Genomic DNA, 19164 nt, shown 5'->3' with positions numbered 1-19164 from the left:
TGTCTGAAATTGCCGAACCTTCTAGTTTCCAGCTGTCACTAAATAGGATTTGAGAAGTACTCTGACTCATTTCAGGTGACGATGCCATCTTGAATTCCATATTTCCATTTCAAAAACAGATAAATAATATGAATAGTTTTTGTATTCATAATAAAAGAAAATGAGAGAAGTACCATATGTTCTATACATCTGATGGGCCTGCCATTAGGTCCAGGATAATCTTGCTTTTTAAAGGAGCCACTTCGGTCGGTCGATAATTTCACATTACACATAATCCACTTTTTGCATTATGACCATCAAAGAAGTGGTTACTAAGTAGATTGGGCCCTAAGTGGAGGCGCGGCACTGTAACATGCTCCGGTCCCCATGGACAAGGATGAGTACAATTAGCAGCTGATTGAGGCTTCGAGCTCAGCTTTGGTGTGATCTTCGATTGATAGGACTGAGGCGGAAGAAGTAATGAAAGATTAATGTATCGTCTTATACAAGAATGGAGAAGACGATGAGTGAGGAGAGAGCAGGAGTAAAGGGTGGGGAGGAAAACTGGAGTACTTAAAGAAGAGTAATGAAATAAAGACGTCAGGATATAGATATATCTGTGGAAATAATCAGCAGTTGGCATTGTATTTGTGATCAGAGACTGAAAGAACCGTTGAGGACAGCCAATGATAACTAACAAAATAGAACTTTTTAGTCCAGAAACTGGTTGTTGTCCAATGGACTGTGATCCTTAAATTTAGCGTAGATAAAACCAATGGTCCCCATGATGGTTCATAAATGTAGATCATTCTAGATGCTTCCAAGACTCGTTAGTCTTTAAAGAACCAACAGACGTTGATAGATATAGAAATAAGAGGATAAGATTATGAAGATTGTTGTAGATCCTATACCACTTCATTTATAACCCTTCATGTGGCCACATCATATACATTTAACTTGTCATCTCTCTATGAGAGGATAAATGTTGCTTTAAAACAACAGTGGGCATAATTTAATCAGCATGGGATCTGCTGGACTTCTAGAAAGGATGGAATCAGACACCCTGAGAGAAAACGGCTCATATTTCTGTGTAACAGCCAGCAAAGAAACAGCCTAGTGACCTGACTAGTTATTCTCTGGTCTCCTCTCTGAGGACAACCAGTTCAGAGTACTAGTGCTTACTCTTAAGTCTACCTGAAGGTTGTGGTCCCCACTTTGAGATCAACTTGTAGGTCAAAATCTACTGGTCCCTACTCTGAGGTTAGGTCATTATCTGCTGGTCGGCAATCTGAAGTTAAGTACTCTTAGCTTGGGAAATACTGGTGCTCAGTGTAAGGTCTACTTGTAGTGATGTGTTAATCCCCACCATGAAGTCTATCGGTAGATTAAGATATACTGATCTCAACTCTTAGGTCTACCTGTATGTTAAGATCTACTGATCCCCTCTTTGAGATCAACCTGTGGATCAGAATCTACTGGACCCTACTCTAAAGGTACCTTTACACGAGGCGATGACCGTTGCGATTCAGCGACGAATTAGTTTGTTGGTGTAGTGAACATTTCAACAATGACCCTTTAAACATGCCGATTATTGTTCGGTAAATCATTTCGATCGCATATTCCTTGATTTGTAAATTTAGACTGTTGCATTTACACCAAGCAATTACACATATGAAATCGTTAACATCCAACAATGATTTTTTGCCCACACAAACGGATCGAACCAATGAGAAATCTACTGATTTGTTGGTTGTTGCTTTATCGTTCTTTGCTTTTACAGTGCTCAATAATTGTGCAGTTTCACTCGATTTAATGATAATTTACACGATAATTGGATCATGCAAAGGTACCTTTAGGTTTTATTGTAGGTTGAGATCTTTTGGTCAGCACTGTGGTTCATCTGTAGATCATGATCTGCTGGTCCCAACTCTAAGGTCAACATGCAAATCGGGATCTGCTGGTCCAGAATCTGAGTGTATAGTTGTAAATCAAGGTGTGTTAGTTTCCATTATGAGTTCTATCTGTAGTTCAACGACTAATGGTACCCACTTAGAGGGCTACTAGTTAATTGAGATCTTCTGCTTCCAGTATGAAGGTCAACCTATAGATTGAAATCTACTGGTCCCTACTCTGAGGTCTGCCTGTAGATCAAGATCTAATGGTTCCCACGCAAAGGTCTGCCTGTAGATCATGATCTAGTGGCCCTAACTCTGAAATCAAGTAGATCTTCCCACTTTTACATCTACTTGTAGTTTGAGATCTGCTTTTTGACCACCACTGATTTAGAACATTCTGATTGTCTCTTTAACTAAAGCCATGTTAGTATTAACTATCCTCTTCCTCTTGTCTTCAGGAGGTCTTGTTGAAGAGAGCCGCTGACCTGGTGGAAGCATTATATGGCATGCCGCACAATAATCAGGTAACACTTTGTGGATCGGTAACAGCTCAGTATGAAAGCACCAGGGGTCTTTCCTCTGTTTCTTAATGGACTATTTATACAATGTCCATTAATGTGTTTTCTTCATATGTTTTCTATAGCCAGTATATCGACGTGCGCATCGTTGTGTAGGCCACCAATATTCCTAGCTAATCCCTAGTTAAACCAAAAGAAAAGCATACAGAAGTCTTTAGTAAATGGGGAAAAAAATCACTGTGCGCCTCTGCAAGAGCTGTGTCCCAATGACTCTTTATTGGAACATAAGAAGGACATGAAAAAAGGTTATTTTAATCCATGTTGTGACAGTGCTAACACATGCTTTTGAATCACTTCTGTTAGCTGTAGAATGACTGTGCAGAGTAGTGGATGCATGGAATAGCCTTCCTGCAGAAGTGGTAGCTGCAAATACAGTGAAGGGGTTTAAGCATGAATGGGATAGGCATAAGGCCATCCTTCATATAAGATAGGGCCAGGGGCTATCCATAATATTCAGATATATTGGGCAGACTAGATGGGCCAAATGGTTCTTATCTGCCGACACATTCTAGGTTTCTATGCATCACTATTAGGCTCAGTTCACACTTGACTTATTTGGTCAGTTAAAAGTCAAAAACACAGAACAGGTGCAGATCTTTTCATGATACCTTATCAGCCAGACAGTAGGATTGGCTCCTGATTTTGGCTCACCATACAGTAACTGCTAGAATAAATTGACCAAGTAACTGAAGTGCAAACTCAGCCTTACAGGTCAATGGCATCAGATATAATGTACTTAAAGGGGTTATCCCATGACTAATGTAAAAAATGAACATCGGACATCATATAGTACATGATTTTCTCTCTCCAACAAAGCTAGAAGCAGCCCTGTACCTCACATGGGTCCAGAGATCTCCACATGCATTGCTCTGCTAGATTTATATCAAGCTGGCAGCTCAGGGGAGTGTCTTTTCTGCTGCAGCTCAGGGGGAGTGTCCATGCTCTCCCTTTTTACAGCTCGGGAGGCGTGTCTGTGCTCTCCCAATCACAGCTCAGGAGGTAGTTGAAGGATGAAACTGAGCATGTGCGGCCATCTCAGTGACCAGGACAAAGAAATATGAAAAATAGCAGACAGCAGGTAGCACTATACAGATACATTTCATTGAATAACTCAGTGGCTATACTAAATTATTAATTACATGCAATTACAAAAGTATTCAGATCCAAGCGCTGGTTTGAAAAGTGTATAATATTTTTTTTGTGGGACAACCCCTTTTAACCATGCAGTGGCCCAGGACTCCAATATAGTGGGAAAGAGCTATACCATTTCACTGTTTGTAGGGTGTCCACATAGATTGCTAGAAGCCGTTCTGTTAGCCACTGATTCTACTAAAGTGTGAAAGAGCGGTCTCATTTTACACCGTCTGCTGCTTCCATATAGATTGATAAATAACCTATTTTGTTAGCCACTGATACAAGTAGTTTCCCCATGACAGAGTTGGGAGGGTGTAAGAAGTAAGTTTGTGTTGATGTCACATTATATTATTCTTCTGATCCCTCGGAAAAACAACCGAAAAAAAGGGATCCTATCTTCTGAGCATCCACCTTCACACGGTCAGTATTTGGTCAGTAATTGATCATTATTTGTAAGGCAAAAACAGGAGTGGGTCCAAAACAGAGATGACATGTGAAGGAAATATTTGCATGTCTTCAGTGTTTTTGACCCACTCCTGCTTTTGGCTTCCAAATCATCATACATCATGAAATCCTGATGCAAAATAGGGACTGTGTGGCCAAGGCCTTATGGATGATGTAAAGACAGGATCCATTGTGTTTTCCATTTTTCTGATCTTCTGACAGATCAGAAAAAGGATAAAGTAAATTGTGATGTCGACAAGGCCGAACAGGGACACTAGTGACCCCGCCACAGAGCTGTGAGGGTGGAAACAGCATGAGGAGTCAGTATAGTGGTCAGTCAAAGAATGATGAGGGTGGCAACAGCATGAGGAGTCAACACAGTGGCCCTGTCACAGAGTGGTAGTGGGGGGGGGGGCAACAGCAGTGGCAGTAACAGCACAAGATGGTGGCAGGAGTAGAAGATGGCAGCAGAGGCAGCAGGTGTGTAGAATCAGGCAGGTGGCAGCATTAGAATAGTGGCTGAAGCAGGTGGCCAGAAGTAACGGGCCATATTTCACAATGTTCTGCTGGGACAGCACACTGCAGTCAGGAAATTCTGGCTGATCCACTCCTGATTTATCTTCACAAAGGTCAGTCTCTCCACATTTTGGGTGGAAGGGAGAGTTCTTCTTGGGGTACCTATGCTCCCCTCCGCACTAAACACCTGCTTTGATGCCCCACTACTGGCTGGGTAGGAAAACTTGTCCAGGGCAAACTCGGCCAGTTGCGGCCACAAATCAAGTTTGGCGGCCCAGTAGTCCACGTGATCTTGGATCTGGGGTGACAGGGTGCAGTCCAGGTATGTCACCACCTGCTGTTTCAGGTTCTGCTCTATGTCCTGCTGCTGCTGGGTGGTTTCTTCAGTAGGCTAGTGAAGAAAAGTGCTCATCAGAGACTGGAGACTTAAGTTACTGCAGAGAGTCCCCCGGTCAGATCCTCCTGACGATGGGCGATGACACACATAGGCAGCAACCAACCGACTACATAGGATGTCTTAATAGTAGTTGAGTTTATCATTAGGGATGAGCGAACTTGTGTTTTCAAGTTCGGCATACAAGGTTTGGGTCCGGGTTATCTAAGAATTCAGTTATGGATTCCGCTACCACGGACCATAACTTATGGTCCTTGGTAGCGGAATTCTTAGATAACCCAAACCTTGTACTCCGAACTTGAAAACACAAGTTCGCTCAACACTATTTATCATCCCTCTTAGCAAGTGTAAAAAAGGCCCCCATTGTGGCCCGTTTGCGAGAGTCTATCATTGTGGAGAGCCAGTAGTCATCCCTCTGCCGAATGGTGAGAGGCTGTCACTATGCAAGCAACTTAGCATGCATCTCACTGCCACCCTCCATTACACTCACCTCATTTGAAGTACACTCTGTTCGCATCTACCTTCAAGTAGCTGTCATTTACCGCCCCCCAGGCCCAGCCACCATCTTTCTTGACCATTTTAACACCTGGCTACTACACTTTCTTTCTGCCGACATCCCCACTATCATCATGGGTGACTTCAACATCCCTATTGACACCTGCCACTCAGCCGCCTCTAAACTCCTGTCACTCTCTTCCTCCTTCAGCCTCTCACAGTGGTCTTCAGCTCCCACCCACAGAGATGGTCACACTCTGGATCTGATCTTCACCCGCCTCTGCTCCCTATCTAACCTTTCTTATACTCCTCTCCCCCATCCGACCACAACCTACTCACCTTCTCTTCATTGGTCTCTTCTGCTGCTCCCCCGGTCCACACACTAGTACACCCCCGCAGGAACCTTAAACATCTCGATTTTTGCTTGCTTTTCGACTCTCTTCTCCCACTCTCTACCAGTTGTTCCCTCCAAGACCCAGATGCTGCCACCACCCTGTATAACACCACAATAAGTACAGCTCTGGACACTGTTGCCCCCCCCCCCCACACACACACACACACACGCAACCACAACAAAACCTGAAAAAATTGACAGACAACCCTGGCACACCAAACTGACCAAAAAACTCAGACAAGCTTCCAGGGCTGCTGAGCGGCAATGGAAGAAATCCCATTCTAAAGATCAATTCACCGCATACAAGCAATCCCTCCTCATATTCAAATCCTCACTCTCTGATGCAAAACAGGCGACTTCTCATCTTTCATATCTTCCCTGGCCCACAGCCCTAAACAACTTTTTAACACTTTTAACTCCCTTCTCCGTCCCCCAGCGCCCCCACCCTCTCCTCTCTTCTCAGCTGAGGACTTTGCCACATACTTCAAATAAAAGATAGTCAACATCAGAGAAAGCTTCACTACACAGTCCCCACAGACCCTCTACACAACTGCTTGGTCCTGTTCTACCAAAACCTGCTTCTCCACCATTACAGAGGAAAACTCTCCACTCTACTCTCCAGATCACATCTCACCACCTGTGCACTTGACCCAATCCCATCCCACCTCATCCCTAACCTCACCACAGTGTTTATCCCAGCCCTAACTCATCTCTTCAACCTATCACTAACCTCTGGTGTCTTCCCCTCTGGTTTTAAATATGCTACCATTACACCCATCCTCAAAAAGCCTTCACTTGACCCATCTTCTTTGTCCAGTTATCACCCAATATCACTTCTTCCGTATGCCTCAAAGTTACTTGAACAACATGTCCATTCAGACCTGTCCTCTCACCTCTCCTCCTGCTCCCTCTTTGACCGCCTACAATCCGGCTTCCGACCCCACCACTCGACTGAGACTGCCATTACCAAAGTCACCAATAACCTACTAACAGCCAAAACCAAAAAACATTACTCTGTCCTCCTTCTCCTTGACCTGTCGTCTGCCTTCGACACTGTTGACCACTCCCTTCTGTTGCAAACTCTCTCATCTCTTGGCATCACGGACCTGGCCCTCTTCTGGATCACATCATACCTCACAGACCGGACGTTTAGCGTCTCCCACTCCCGCACCACCTCCTCGTCTCATTCCCTCTCTGTTGGTGTCCTGCAAGGCTGTGTCCTAGGACCCCTGCTCTTCTCTATCTACACTTTTGGCCTGGGACATCTAATAGAGTCCCATGGCTTTCAGCATCCCTCTTATGCTGACGACACACAAATCTATCTCTCTGGTCCAGACATCACCACTGTACTATCCAGAATCCCACAATGTCTATCTTCTATATCATCCTTCTTCTCCTTTCGCTTTCTAAAACTTAACATGGATAAAACAGAATTCATCATCTTTCCCCCATCTTGCTCAACCCCCACCCCCCCAACAGACCTATCTATCACGATCAATGGCTGCATTTCTGTATACAATTACTGGGCATTAATGTCTTCCTTGTCCATCCTCCTCCTCGCCCAGTTCAGCCCCCACAGGGCTTAGGAGGCTGTGAGATGTAGGCACTATGTCACCTGTCCAGCCAGATTTATCAGCATCTGCTCCAGGACGTTAAAGAGTGGAATTATGTAATTCATCCTGTGAAGGGCCTGAGCAAACAGCAGGTGTCACGCATGAGCTGCCACTGGCTAAGGTGGCGGTTACACAGGAGAGTACTCCTGCTGTCTGCCTGACTCATCAAGAAATCGTTCACGGCCTTCCTCTGCTCATATAGTCGGTCCGGCATGTGGAGCGTAGAGTTCCAACATGTGGAAAGGTCACATATGAGGCGATGTTGGGCAACACTATTAGGCATTTGCAGGTCAAGAAGGGCGTTTTTTGCATGGCAAGAGTGGCTGAAGTGCATCGGCAGTTTCCTGGCCATTTTCAAGAGTGCAGTTGAGTGGAAGACTTCAGGAACAGGGTTACAACCAGATTAAAGATGTGCACCATGCAGGGCACATGGCTCAGCCCTCCTTGACACAATGTCGACAGAATGTTCTTCCCGTTTTCAGTGACCATGGTACCGATCTTCAGTTGGCGAGGAGGCAGCCAGGATTCAATTTCTTGGTGAAAGACGCAGTGTGACTCTGTTCGCCCAGGCTGGACAGGTGCAGAACAGCGTGACACCGTCATGCTCTGCATAGGTGGTTTGTTGGAGAACCACTTAGATCTGTGCCTACAGTGGAGGCTGAGGTCAAGGTGGAGGAATTAGGAGGCAGAGGGGGACATTGGAGCAGGACTTACAGCATGAGAATGAGGAGGCAGCATTGCCATCACCTGGCCAAGTTACTGGTGTGGCTGGGCAGGAACCACATTAACCCAGTAGGCCATAAAGGACATATATTGTCCTTGACCATAGTTACAGCTCCACACGTTGGCGCTGCCATGAACTGTACCAGAGACCGACGGGCTCAAGGACTGGCCCACCTTCTGCTGTACATGCGTGTGCAGGGCTAGTACTGCCTTTTTGGCCAAGTAATGACGGCTTGGGACACTCTACCGTGGCTGGGCACAAGCCATCAGTTCTCTGAAATTTGTAGAGTCAACCACATTGAAAGGGACGGACTGCAGCACAAGCAACTTGGCCAGGAGTAGGTTCAGCTTATGCACGCATACTGTTGTTTCTTTGCAATCACCTCGGTGATCGATTGCTGGCAAAACGCAGGATGAAGAACATCAGGACCAGTAGATGATCGGAAAGAAACACAGCTCCCCTTCTGCTGAAATGGTGGAGCCTTGACTGCTGGAGAAGAGGTGCGGGCCACTTGGAGATGCGTCAGGCTGTACCACTACCTTAGTGCCACAGTTTTCCCAGGCCACTTTATGGTGACGCTTCACCTTCTACCCACAGATCCTACATATGACCATACGGCCACACTGACGTCCTCCAGCAACTTAATGAAAAATTCCCACACGGACGAGTTTGCCATTTTACCCCCACCACTCCATGATGACTGCCTGCTGCTGCATCTATGATCCCGTGCACCGATAGTTGTTTCTGGACAGGTAGGCTACTGAGTAGCAGACGGTCTACCTCGGGCAGGTTTGGCTCCAGATATCACACTGCTGCCACCCTGCTGGCTCAGCAGCAGGCTGCTAACCTGCCGCTGTCTCATGAGCAAGCTGCCATTCTCACCCCCTGATGAAGATGATGATGATGATGAAGCCCCATTTTCACCTGGCTCCCATGTGCAATTGGCTACATTCAATACTGTCTGGTCATCACTTATGTCACCCTCACCAGTCTCATGGCCGTGTCCCTGACCGCTTGTAACACCTGTCCCAATGCGACTCTCGTCGTCACTACTTGCATGTCTACAGGAGGAAGCAGTGGACCTCTCCTCCAAATCTGGCTTGGGCAGTAGCTGCTGACTGTCTTCAGTAATATCTTCTTTGTTGAAAAGCAGAGCAGATATCGGTGGCATACATCAATTCCCTTTCAGAAGGAGCAGCAAAGTAAAGAGGCAAGTTCAGAACTTTCACTTAGTAACATGTGTAGCCTCCATTTTTGGAAAAACCTGATTCTTTACCCTGAAGAGCAAGGAAATTCGGATTCTTTGCTAATCAAATTTTTCCTAAATCGAATTCTACTTCGGATGCTTCGCTTCGTTCAACACTAGATATGACCCCAGGAAAGGTCCTCTTCTACTTATAGCTTAGACACAAGCCAATTCCCACATAAACAGGCGCAATCAGCTAGATCAAGTGGGATGGAGGTAAATTGCAGACAAATACCTCTGGTTTCCCACCCCTAGGAGAAGAAACTGGAGTTTTTTAGGGTCAGATTTATGCAGCAGTATATTTAATTTCCAGATTTGTTTCCATATGATGAGTCCGTCTTTGACCATCGTGGTCCAGTAGTAATGTGCATATGTGTGTAAGCCTCTGCCCTAACATCAAGCCTTTTCTTATCCACCTAGGACATTATGTTAAAAAGAGCAGCAGATATTGCTGAAGCACTGTACAGCGTACCCCGAAACTCCAACCAGCTTTCCTCACTAACAGCCAACCACCCCCACACTGGCATGATGAGTGTCAACTCTTTTGGTAGTCAACTGGCCATCAACATTGCAGAATCCTCACAGACATCTGATCAAGGTAAAGGGATGAATTATGAAGTCAAGCACCACATTCACACATCAATGCTAATAGAAGTGGAGCTACTGGCCACAGCCATCTTGGACGCTTGTGATTTCTGTTCCTGTAATGCTGATATTCATCTTATTTCTTTTTCAGGTTACTCCAGGAACACAAGCAGTGTCTCTCCCCGAGGCTACGTGCCGAGCTCAACCCCTCAGCAGTCCAATTATAACACCATCACTTCCAGCATGAATGGCTATGCAGGAACCGGAATGACTAGTCTGGGAGTACCGGCCTCTCCAAGCTTTCTTAATGGCTCCACAGCCAATTCTCCATATGCAAGTGAGTTGAGTGTAGAGTCCTTTCCTCATATAGTCATCTCGAGGTACTGGACATACATGGATGCTCCATAGAGTCGCTGACTGCTCCTTTCTCGGGGTTGACTGTTTTCAGCATATCTTCAACCAACTTGAGATTGGAGAGTTTGAGATGATACCGAATGAGAGTTTAGACTTTTCCACTGATCATTATCCACAGGAATGCTTCATTTTGTCATCTGCTACCCTCTGTATCAATGTGCAGTATATTCCAATAATCCGTCATTCTCTGGGATGCTAAGGTGTTAAATAATTGGATCCCTCCTCAATGGCTGGCCAAGTTGGATTCCTTATTGTTCAGGGTCCAAAGCTTCAAATCTGATATTAATAGTCAATATTAAGGATGGTGCACACCCATGTACCTGAAGTGCCATCATCATCATCTGGTGCCAGACAATCTGCCTTTTTTTACCAAGTATTTCCCTTTTTTTTCTAAGTTATGCCCGCAAGTCCTCCATTGGGAGCCTCATCCATAACACTTCCATCCAGTGCAAACTCCACTCCTGCCGGCGTCTTCTCCTTCTCTCCAGTCAATATGATCTCTGCCGTCAAGCAGAAAAGCGCATTTGCACCCGTGGTGCGACCTCAGAACTCACCCCCACCAACCTGCACCGGCTCCAGTGCAAACAGTCTTCAAGGTAAGTGATTATAATTGGTGGGCACCATGATAAAAGATATGTGCACTATAGTGGGATAGTCTACCTCTGAATGACAAGTGTAAATGTGGAGTAACTAGACTTAGGAGCCCATCTATAAAAGCATGTAATACTACAGGAGAGCCTAACTAAGGCGGCTTGAGAGGCATTAGGTTGGAGGATAAGGAGAGATGAAGGGGGGGGGGGGGGTCGTATTATGAGGTGTTTAAATGAGAAGGTAATGTGCTAAGTGCATTTCAGGTCCTGATGAACCAGTACATGCCCCATGGCTCCCATACCATTTATTTTATGTCCTGTACATGTTGGCATGAAGATCATCGTGAGAGCCCACAATCCCATTGTTAGGTTTATGGAAAACCTTGAGAAGGTCCTGGTCCCTGAAGTTGATAATGATAGATGTGAACGCCCTTTAAGAAGGGTGAGCTTTTTGTGCCCCCAGAGAACGTGTTATGCTGTGTCGGTTTGCCGACACGGACTGGTGTTATAATTATAGTGCTGGATGTTATTCCCAGATCTCTCCATACTCTATGGCCCCTCTCACACGGGCGAGTTTTCCGCGCGGGTGCAATGCGTGATGTGAACGCATTGCTCCCGCACTGAATCCCGACCCATTCATTTCAATGGGGCTGTGTACATGAGCGATGTTTTTCACGCATCACTTGTGCGTTGCGTGAAAATCGCAGCATGTTCTATATTCTGAGTTTTTCCCGCAAAGCAGGCCCCATAGAATTGAATGGGGCTGCGTGAAAATCGCAAGCAAGTGCGGATGCAATGCGATTTTCACGGATGGTTGCTAAGGAGATGATAATAAATAGGGATGAGGTCTATTCACTTTATTATTTTCCATTACGACATGGTTATAATGAAAAATAATAGCATTCTTTAATACAGAATGCTAAGTAAAATGTCCCTTGAGGGTTAAAAAATAATAAAAAAATTACTCAGCTCATCCACTTGATCGCGCAGCCGTTATAGTCTTCTTTCAGGACCTGCACTGACGTCATCGTGCTCACCACGTGGTGAGCGCGATGACGTCAACGCAGGTCCTGCAAGAAGAAGAAAGAAGACGATAACGGCTAGGCGATCAAGTGGATTAGGTAATTTTTTTTATTTTTTTTTAACCCTCAGGGGACATTTTAGTAAGCATTCTGTATTAAAGAATGCTATTATTTTCCAATATAACCATGTTATAATGAAAAATAATAAAATCTACAGAACACCAAACCCAAACCCGAACTTCAATGAAGAAGTCCGGGTTCGGGTCTGGGTACCACATTGAGTTTTTTATCACGCGCGTGCAAAACGCATTAAAACGCTTTGTACTCGCGGGAAAAAACAGAACAACGCAACACAATCGCAGACAAAAATTACTGAAATGGCGTGCGCACTCGCGTGGGTTTCTCGCAACGCATCCGGACCTCTTCCGCAACGCCCATGTGAAGAGGGCCTATGTGAAATACATCTGAAATGCATTTAGGATATCTTAGATTTGTTACGGTCGCCTTACAACATTGGGGTGATTGATGGTAGTCAAGTATGTCAAGATGATTGTCACATTTCCATCATTTGTATGAGAGCACATAACGAGTAGACACGTAGTCCTAATCTAAGAAATTTATCCACATGTACGAGCAACTAGATTGTATAATCCTGACTCTGTAGTCATGACTCTTCTCTTTGTTTTCCATCCAGCCATGACCGGCCTCATTGTGCCACCTATGTAGAACACTTATCTGAAGATAGTTGACTAAAGCTCGTAATATCCTGGACTCTTCTTAAATTCAGGAGATTCTGGAGAACACAGACTTGGATCTTCTGATTTGTTTAATGGATCAACAGAACTCTTGATGGTGATTCAAGAGGTTTTCTATGTTACCACGAAGGATCCAGGGATATATCTCTCCTCTATTACCCCCTTCTTCATGTGGAGGGGTAAGCATAACATGGAAGAAGACATGAGGTGCCTTCACAGCTCTTCTTTTCATAGTGGACTCTCGTCCATGTAGGACCAAACATTCTCTTCCTATGTCTCCGGTGACTGACTATTTCCTACCAAATTTAATTTGAACTCCTCTCTTATGGATTATGTTCCTGAATGCACTGCCAGGTTCATCCTTCTCGGTGTGGTGACACTGGATCAAACGGAAGATCCCGTAGTCAGATGCAGAAGATAAAGATGGTACCAGTTTATGGATGGACACATCCCAGCATCAGAACCTCATATCATATGATCGATGTTTACTCTTCGTCATCACCACTTCCCCTTCTAATGATCTTTTTTAATGTGTGATTCATATGTTGTCGAGCTTCATGATGAAGGGTGGAGGCGGATTGTTTTATACTGCACTTTCTATACATTGTGGACACAATGGACATTCCTTCAAATACTCCAAGTAGTTTTTTAAATTAAATTATGTGAATACTTTTCTCATGTCTTATGAAGTGTAATCCTGTCTGGTAGCAAGACGTCCACCATCTCCTAGAGCAAGACTTTTACCTCTAAGTGTCCAGATTTTTAAAATCTTTTTGTACAGAAGACTGATACTTGAGGGTGAACAGCCATCCATTATGTAAGTTCCTTCAAGGTCATGCGTCGGTCATCCCATAGCATCGCCCCTCTTACCCCGGAACGTGAAGTAATGATTGCCTTAGGCATGAGATACAAGTTTTAGGTTACAGATGCAAAGTTGTGATTTTAGGACCAGATGAAAACCTGATAGGCTCATTCCATTATTTATGTCCTACTATTTATTCCTCCCCCTCATTAGAATCAGGATCTTAAATCCCATGACCCCCTCTACATCTGTGTCTATTTGGTAAACCATTGCCACCTGGCCGGTGCTAAGCTCTTATCTGCTCAGCTGGCCTTGTATCTGGAAGAGCTGATGGCTCTGATGTACTGGAAACAATTATATCTTTTCTACTTATTATTTTTTTGCAAAAAAAATATCTTAACACACTTGAAAAGTAGCAATAGACAAAGCTTCCCCCCCCCCCCCCACACACACATTCCATTATTTTATTTTTACTTTTTTTTTTTTGTAGTCGGCTGATTCTGACCGGTCTGTCATCTCTAGCTCTCAGTGATCAGCTGATATTAGGGGTAGTAGTAGTAGTAGTACCCGTAGTCAATGATTGACTATGTAATCCATGGTCCACTCTTGGCAGTGGCTCTTCCCTCTGGTGGGGGGGGGGGGGGGGGGGGGGGTTCTGGTAGCACTTATGGACACAATGTGGGAAGGACAACTCTTGTAAGATGTATAGTAGATTTCTTCATCCATAACTCCTAATGATCTGTGAGAAGACAAGACTTTGTCCGCCCTCGAAGGGCTGGAGATGGGAATTGTCAGGAATCGCTCACATGTCTGCTGGAATCTGTAAATGAGAAGACCAGGCTGAAGTCAAGGTCTCCGGAGGCCAAGGGTTTGTCCAGAAATCTCGACAATAAAGTTGCATAGTTCGACTCAGCATTATAGCAAAATGTTTCGTATTTCCAATAAATTCTCGGGATGATTTTGCTGGTTTTTTTCCATTTACTGTTTTAACACAATAAATGAAATCCAGACTTGGAATGCACATTGTAAAATGGAACAATATCGGTAACATAATAAACATTTTCCTCGTAGTCTTAATACAAATTGGGTATTTTCTGTTTACTGGCGTCTCTTGTTCTATGGAATACAATACTTTATGGAGAAGCATATGGCCAGGTTCACACAGAACGTTCTCCAGATAGTCTTCTTGCGCTGACCATATTGAGTAGACTGGTGAACCACAGAGTCAATGATGGTCTAAGCAACTCAAGAGGCAGCCGTGGTCTGTAGATACGACAGGCACGGGAGGAGAGTCTATATCACATTACATGACCGCCTCATCCAGTGGCTGCCTTGGAGTAGATCTCTATAACTGAGACGAATGTCACCACAGCCTTCCACCATTGGATGATTCAGCCAGATGACATACTATCTCGGCATCTAGTCATCACACTAAAGCGCAGTAACCATAAGGAATTATAATTCGTATTATAGATTTCTTCTTTTTTTGTAGGTTCTCAGGTTTTTTGTTGAAGAAATTGCACCACATTGTGTCATCAACTCCATAAGACCTCTGAGGTGTCCTGTAATATCTGGTGTTAGCAGCAGATTGTGCAGGTTTCTTGGTGAGGCCTCCTTTGATCAGATTAGATTTCCAGCACATTCCACAGATGACAATAAAATTGAGATCTGGGAATTTGGAGACAAGTCATCACCTTCATCTCTGTCATGTTTCTGATTCCTGCCATGAAGGACGATACTTGCATGTACAATCATAGGTAGGTGGTACCTGTCACATTCACATGATGCCAGGACCCAAGGTTCCCACCAGAACTTGCCCAGAGCATCACACGGCCTCCGCAAGCTTGTCATCTTCCCACAGTGCACCATGTGCCAGCTCTTCAGCCGGTAAGTGACGCCAACAAACCGGCCATCCACAAGACATAACGTCATTCATCAGACCAGACCGCCTACTTTACATAGTGCAACTGGAGTCATCTCCTCAGGTATGTGCAGCAAGTCTAGCACAGCTGTCCACATAATGCAATGTGGTTCATCAGACCAGGCCGCCTTCTTCCACTTTTGGTAGGTACTAGCCATCACCTTCTGGGGACACCCTACAAGACATACTGGCGGTGCTCTGACCAGTGGTCCACACACCACATTTATCTATCAGAGTTGCTCACTCAGATTCTTAACCATTTTCTTGCTTCCACCACTTCATCTGAGGGTTCACTTGTTTCTTGATGTCTCCCCCTAGTTTTAATGTAATGGCTGATGGATGGCTAGACCACGTGATGTATAGGACATATGTTGTGTGTCTGGAGGTGCTCAGCAGACCGTTAGAAGTTCCGTATGATGGGGAGTAGAATATGTTATACCGATGACTCACTCCTTGGAAAACAACCATCTTATAAAGTGATTTCTCGAGCGGTGGTGGCAGAACGAGGATGCTTCTCATTCACACAGAACATTCTTTCCCACAAATCAGGAAAAATCTGAAAATTAAAAGTGCAACAATAAAACTGGGAAGATAGCGGCTCCCATGGGAAAGGGCCATTGTGCCGCGGCTCTGTGTAGCATCTCCTGGACAGGATGAGGGCCTGTGAGAAGCTCATGTCATCCAGGCAGGAAATGCTTCCCAGCTCTGGCCCACAGTAGGTGCCGCCACATCTGTAGCTCGTCTGTGGGAATTCAGGGCTCGTGGAAGCAATTAGGGATCACTAAGTGTTATGTAACAAGAACACGCCACAAATCCACCGTCGACGTAGTGATGCAGAGGTCCTGGCCCAGCATCATGAATACAACCCCTACCTTGGATGAGCTGCTGCTACTCATCTTCTTGCAAGTGGGTCCATAGATGCCACCCACACAGTGCTATGGAGGTAGGGCTTGGTGGTGGTAGATTTTACACTGGAGCTGAGGAGCTCCAAGGACTTAGTCACCCTTATCCCTTCCCTTGGCACCTTCTGGACCAGTGGAGTTGCAGAGCCCTATAGGTTCACATTGCCCCTGTGGGGCGCTGTCTTCTCCTCTGTGGGTTGTCTGTGTGGGTAATAAGTCAGAGCCACTGGACTTGAAGACTTTTTGCCAATCATCCAATTGGCTTTCTCAAAGAGAATGGCTTGTACAAGAATTCTCTGGCATTAAATACTGGTGGCTCATGCTTCAGTCAAGGAGGTGAGATGGTTGTGTGAAGCTATTCGGTGGGATTAAGCTGCCTCGGGAGAGGTACATTATATCATTTGCCTCGTAAATACAAAATGAAGCCACTTTCTAAATAGTCTTCGTTATACATTTGCTACCATTGTGCTTCTGCAGAGTGTGTCCTTCACCTAGCTGCCGGCGCTGCTGAATCGGACATAATCCACCAGAGCTCTGCCTCTTATCAGCAATGATAAGTCCGAGAGACTGGACGCATCGCTAGTCACTGGCCTTCGCAGAATGGCTTGTACAAGAATTCTCTGGCATTAAATACTGGTGATTTGTGCCTCGGCCATGGAGGTGTTGATCGCATCTGCATAATAGAAGCCATTCGGTGTGATTAACCGCCTCAGGAGAGGTGACTGAACAGCACTGTAAGTGGCAGATGGTCGATGTCACACCCGCCACCTCTAGTCAAGCTTGGTTTCTCCAATGGTGGAGGGTGGACATCTATTGTCTGCCACTTACAGACTGTTCTAACACCTTTTTCAAGGCAGTTTAACCGCACCTAATAGCTTCAGAGATACAAATGCAATCAACACCTCCATGACTGAGGCCACCAGTTTTTAATGCAGCTCTGAATGTGACTAGAGTATAACATGATGTAACAAAAGAATTATGACTGCTGCTCTGGATGTGACTGGCGTATAAGACATGATGTAACAACAGAATAATGATGGAAGCTCTGGATGTGACTGGAGTATAAGACATGATGTAACAAAAGAATAATGACTGCAACTCTGAATGGGACTGAAGTATACAACATGATGTAATAATACAATTGTGACTGCTGCTTTGAATGTGACTGGAGTATAAGGCATGACAAAATCACAGAATTGTGACTGTAGCTCTGGATGTGACTGGAGTATAAGACATGTACTAGCAGAATAGTGACTGCAGCTCTGGATATGACTGGAGTATACTGTAAGACATGATGTAACAATAGAATTGTGACTGCTGCTGTGGATGCAACTGGAGTATAAAATGATGCAGCAACAGAATTGTGACTGCAGCTCTGGATATGACTGTAGTATAAGATGGTGTAACAACAGAATTATGACTGCAGCTCTGGATGTGACTAGATCATAAGACATGATGTAATAACATAATTGTGACTGCATCTCTGGATGTGACTGGAGTATAAGACATGTACTAGCAGAATAGTGACTGCAGCTCTGGATATGACTGGAGTATACTGTAAGACATGATGTAACAATAGAATTGTGACTGCTGCTGTGGATGCGACTGGAGTATAAAATGATGCAGCAACAGAATTGTGACTGCAGCTCTGGATATGACTGTAGTATAAGATGGTGTAACAACATAATTATGACTGCAGCTCTGGATGTGACTGGATAATAAGACATGATGTAATAACATAATTGTGACTGCATCTCTGGATGTGACTGGAGTATAAGACATGATGTAACAACAGAACTGTGACTGCAGCTCTAGATGTGACTGGAATATAAAACAACAGAATAATGACTGCAGCTCTGGATGTGACTGGATCATAAGACATGATGTAATAACAGAATAGTCACTGCAGCTCTGGATATGACTGGAGTATACTGTAAGACATGATGTAACAATAGAATTGTGACTGCAGGTCTAGATGTGACTGCAGTATAAATGATGTAACAATAGAATTGTGACTGCTGCTCTGGATGTGACTGGAGTATAATACATGATGTAACAACAGAATAATGACTGCAGCTCTGGATGTGACTGGGGTATAAGATGATGTAACAAAAGAATAAAGACTGCAGGACTGAATGTGACTGGAGTATACGACATGATGCAACATTACAATTGTGAATGGTGCTTTGAATTTGACTGGAGTATAAGGCATGACAAAACAACTGAATTGTGACTGCTGCTCTGGATGTGACTGGAGTAGAAGACATGTAACAACAGAATTGTGACTAGCTCTGGATGTGACTGGAGTATAAGACATGTACTAGCAAAATAGTGACTGCAGCTCTGGATATGACTGGAGTATACTGTAAGACATGATGTAACAACAGAATTGTGACTGCAGGTCTGGATGTGACTGGAGTATAAGATGATGTAACAAAAGAATTGTAACTCCAGCTCTGGATGTGACTGGAGTATAAGACATGGTGTAACAACAGAACTGTGACTACAGCTCTAGGTGTGACGAGTATAAAACAACAGAATAATGACTGCAGCTCTGGATGTGGCTGGAGTTTAGCAGATTATGTCTGAGCAGAACTATGAATGCAGGGGACTGGAGTAAAATGCATGTGTGTAAGTGTAGCATTGTGACTGCAGCTCTGGATGTGACTGGAGTAAACTGATGATGTCTGAAGACGAGGAATGCTGCTTGTCGATAAGTGGCGTCCTCCAGGGTTCTCATGGACATAAGCCCTGTGGCCGG

The 19164-nt window shown here is 44.6% G+C and overlaps 1 protein-coding gene across 2 annotated transcripts in view; it reads left to right on the top strand.

The window, feature by feature from the left end:
• The window catches only part of EBF4 (EBF family member 4), a 109173-nt gene extending 95131 nt beyond the window's left edge, over positions 1-14042 (top strand). Inside the window, exons 12-16 of one of the 2 annotated variants that reach the window (XM_040419436.1) lie at positions 2333-2398; positions 9833-10010; positions 10149-10334; positions 10807-11007; positions 12718-14042. In XM_040419436.1, the coding sequence (XP_040275370.1) occupies positions 2333-2398; positions 9833-10010; positions 10149-10334; positions 10807-11007; positions 12718-12749 (663 nt within the window). In that variant the 3' untranslated portion in view covers positions 12750-14042. The remainder of the gene's footprint in view (positions 1-2332; positions 2399-9832; positions 10011-10148; positions 10335-10806; positions 11008-12717) is intronic. The other variant, XM_040419437.1, reaches the window with a different exon arrangement.
• The last annotated feature ends 5122 nt before the right edge of the window (positions 14043-19164 follow it).

This window comes from Bufo bufo, chromosome 2 (assembly GCF_905171765.1).
Source record: "Bufo bufo chromosome 2, aBufBuf1.1, whole genome shotgun sequence".
NCBI lineage: Eukaryota > Metazoa > Chordata > Amphibia > Anura > Bufonidae > Bufo > Bufo bufo.
This window is presented reverse-complemented; position numbering and strand designations above follow the sequence as displayed.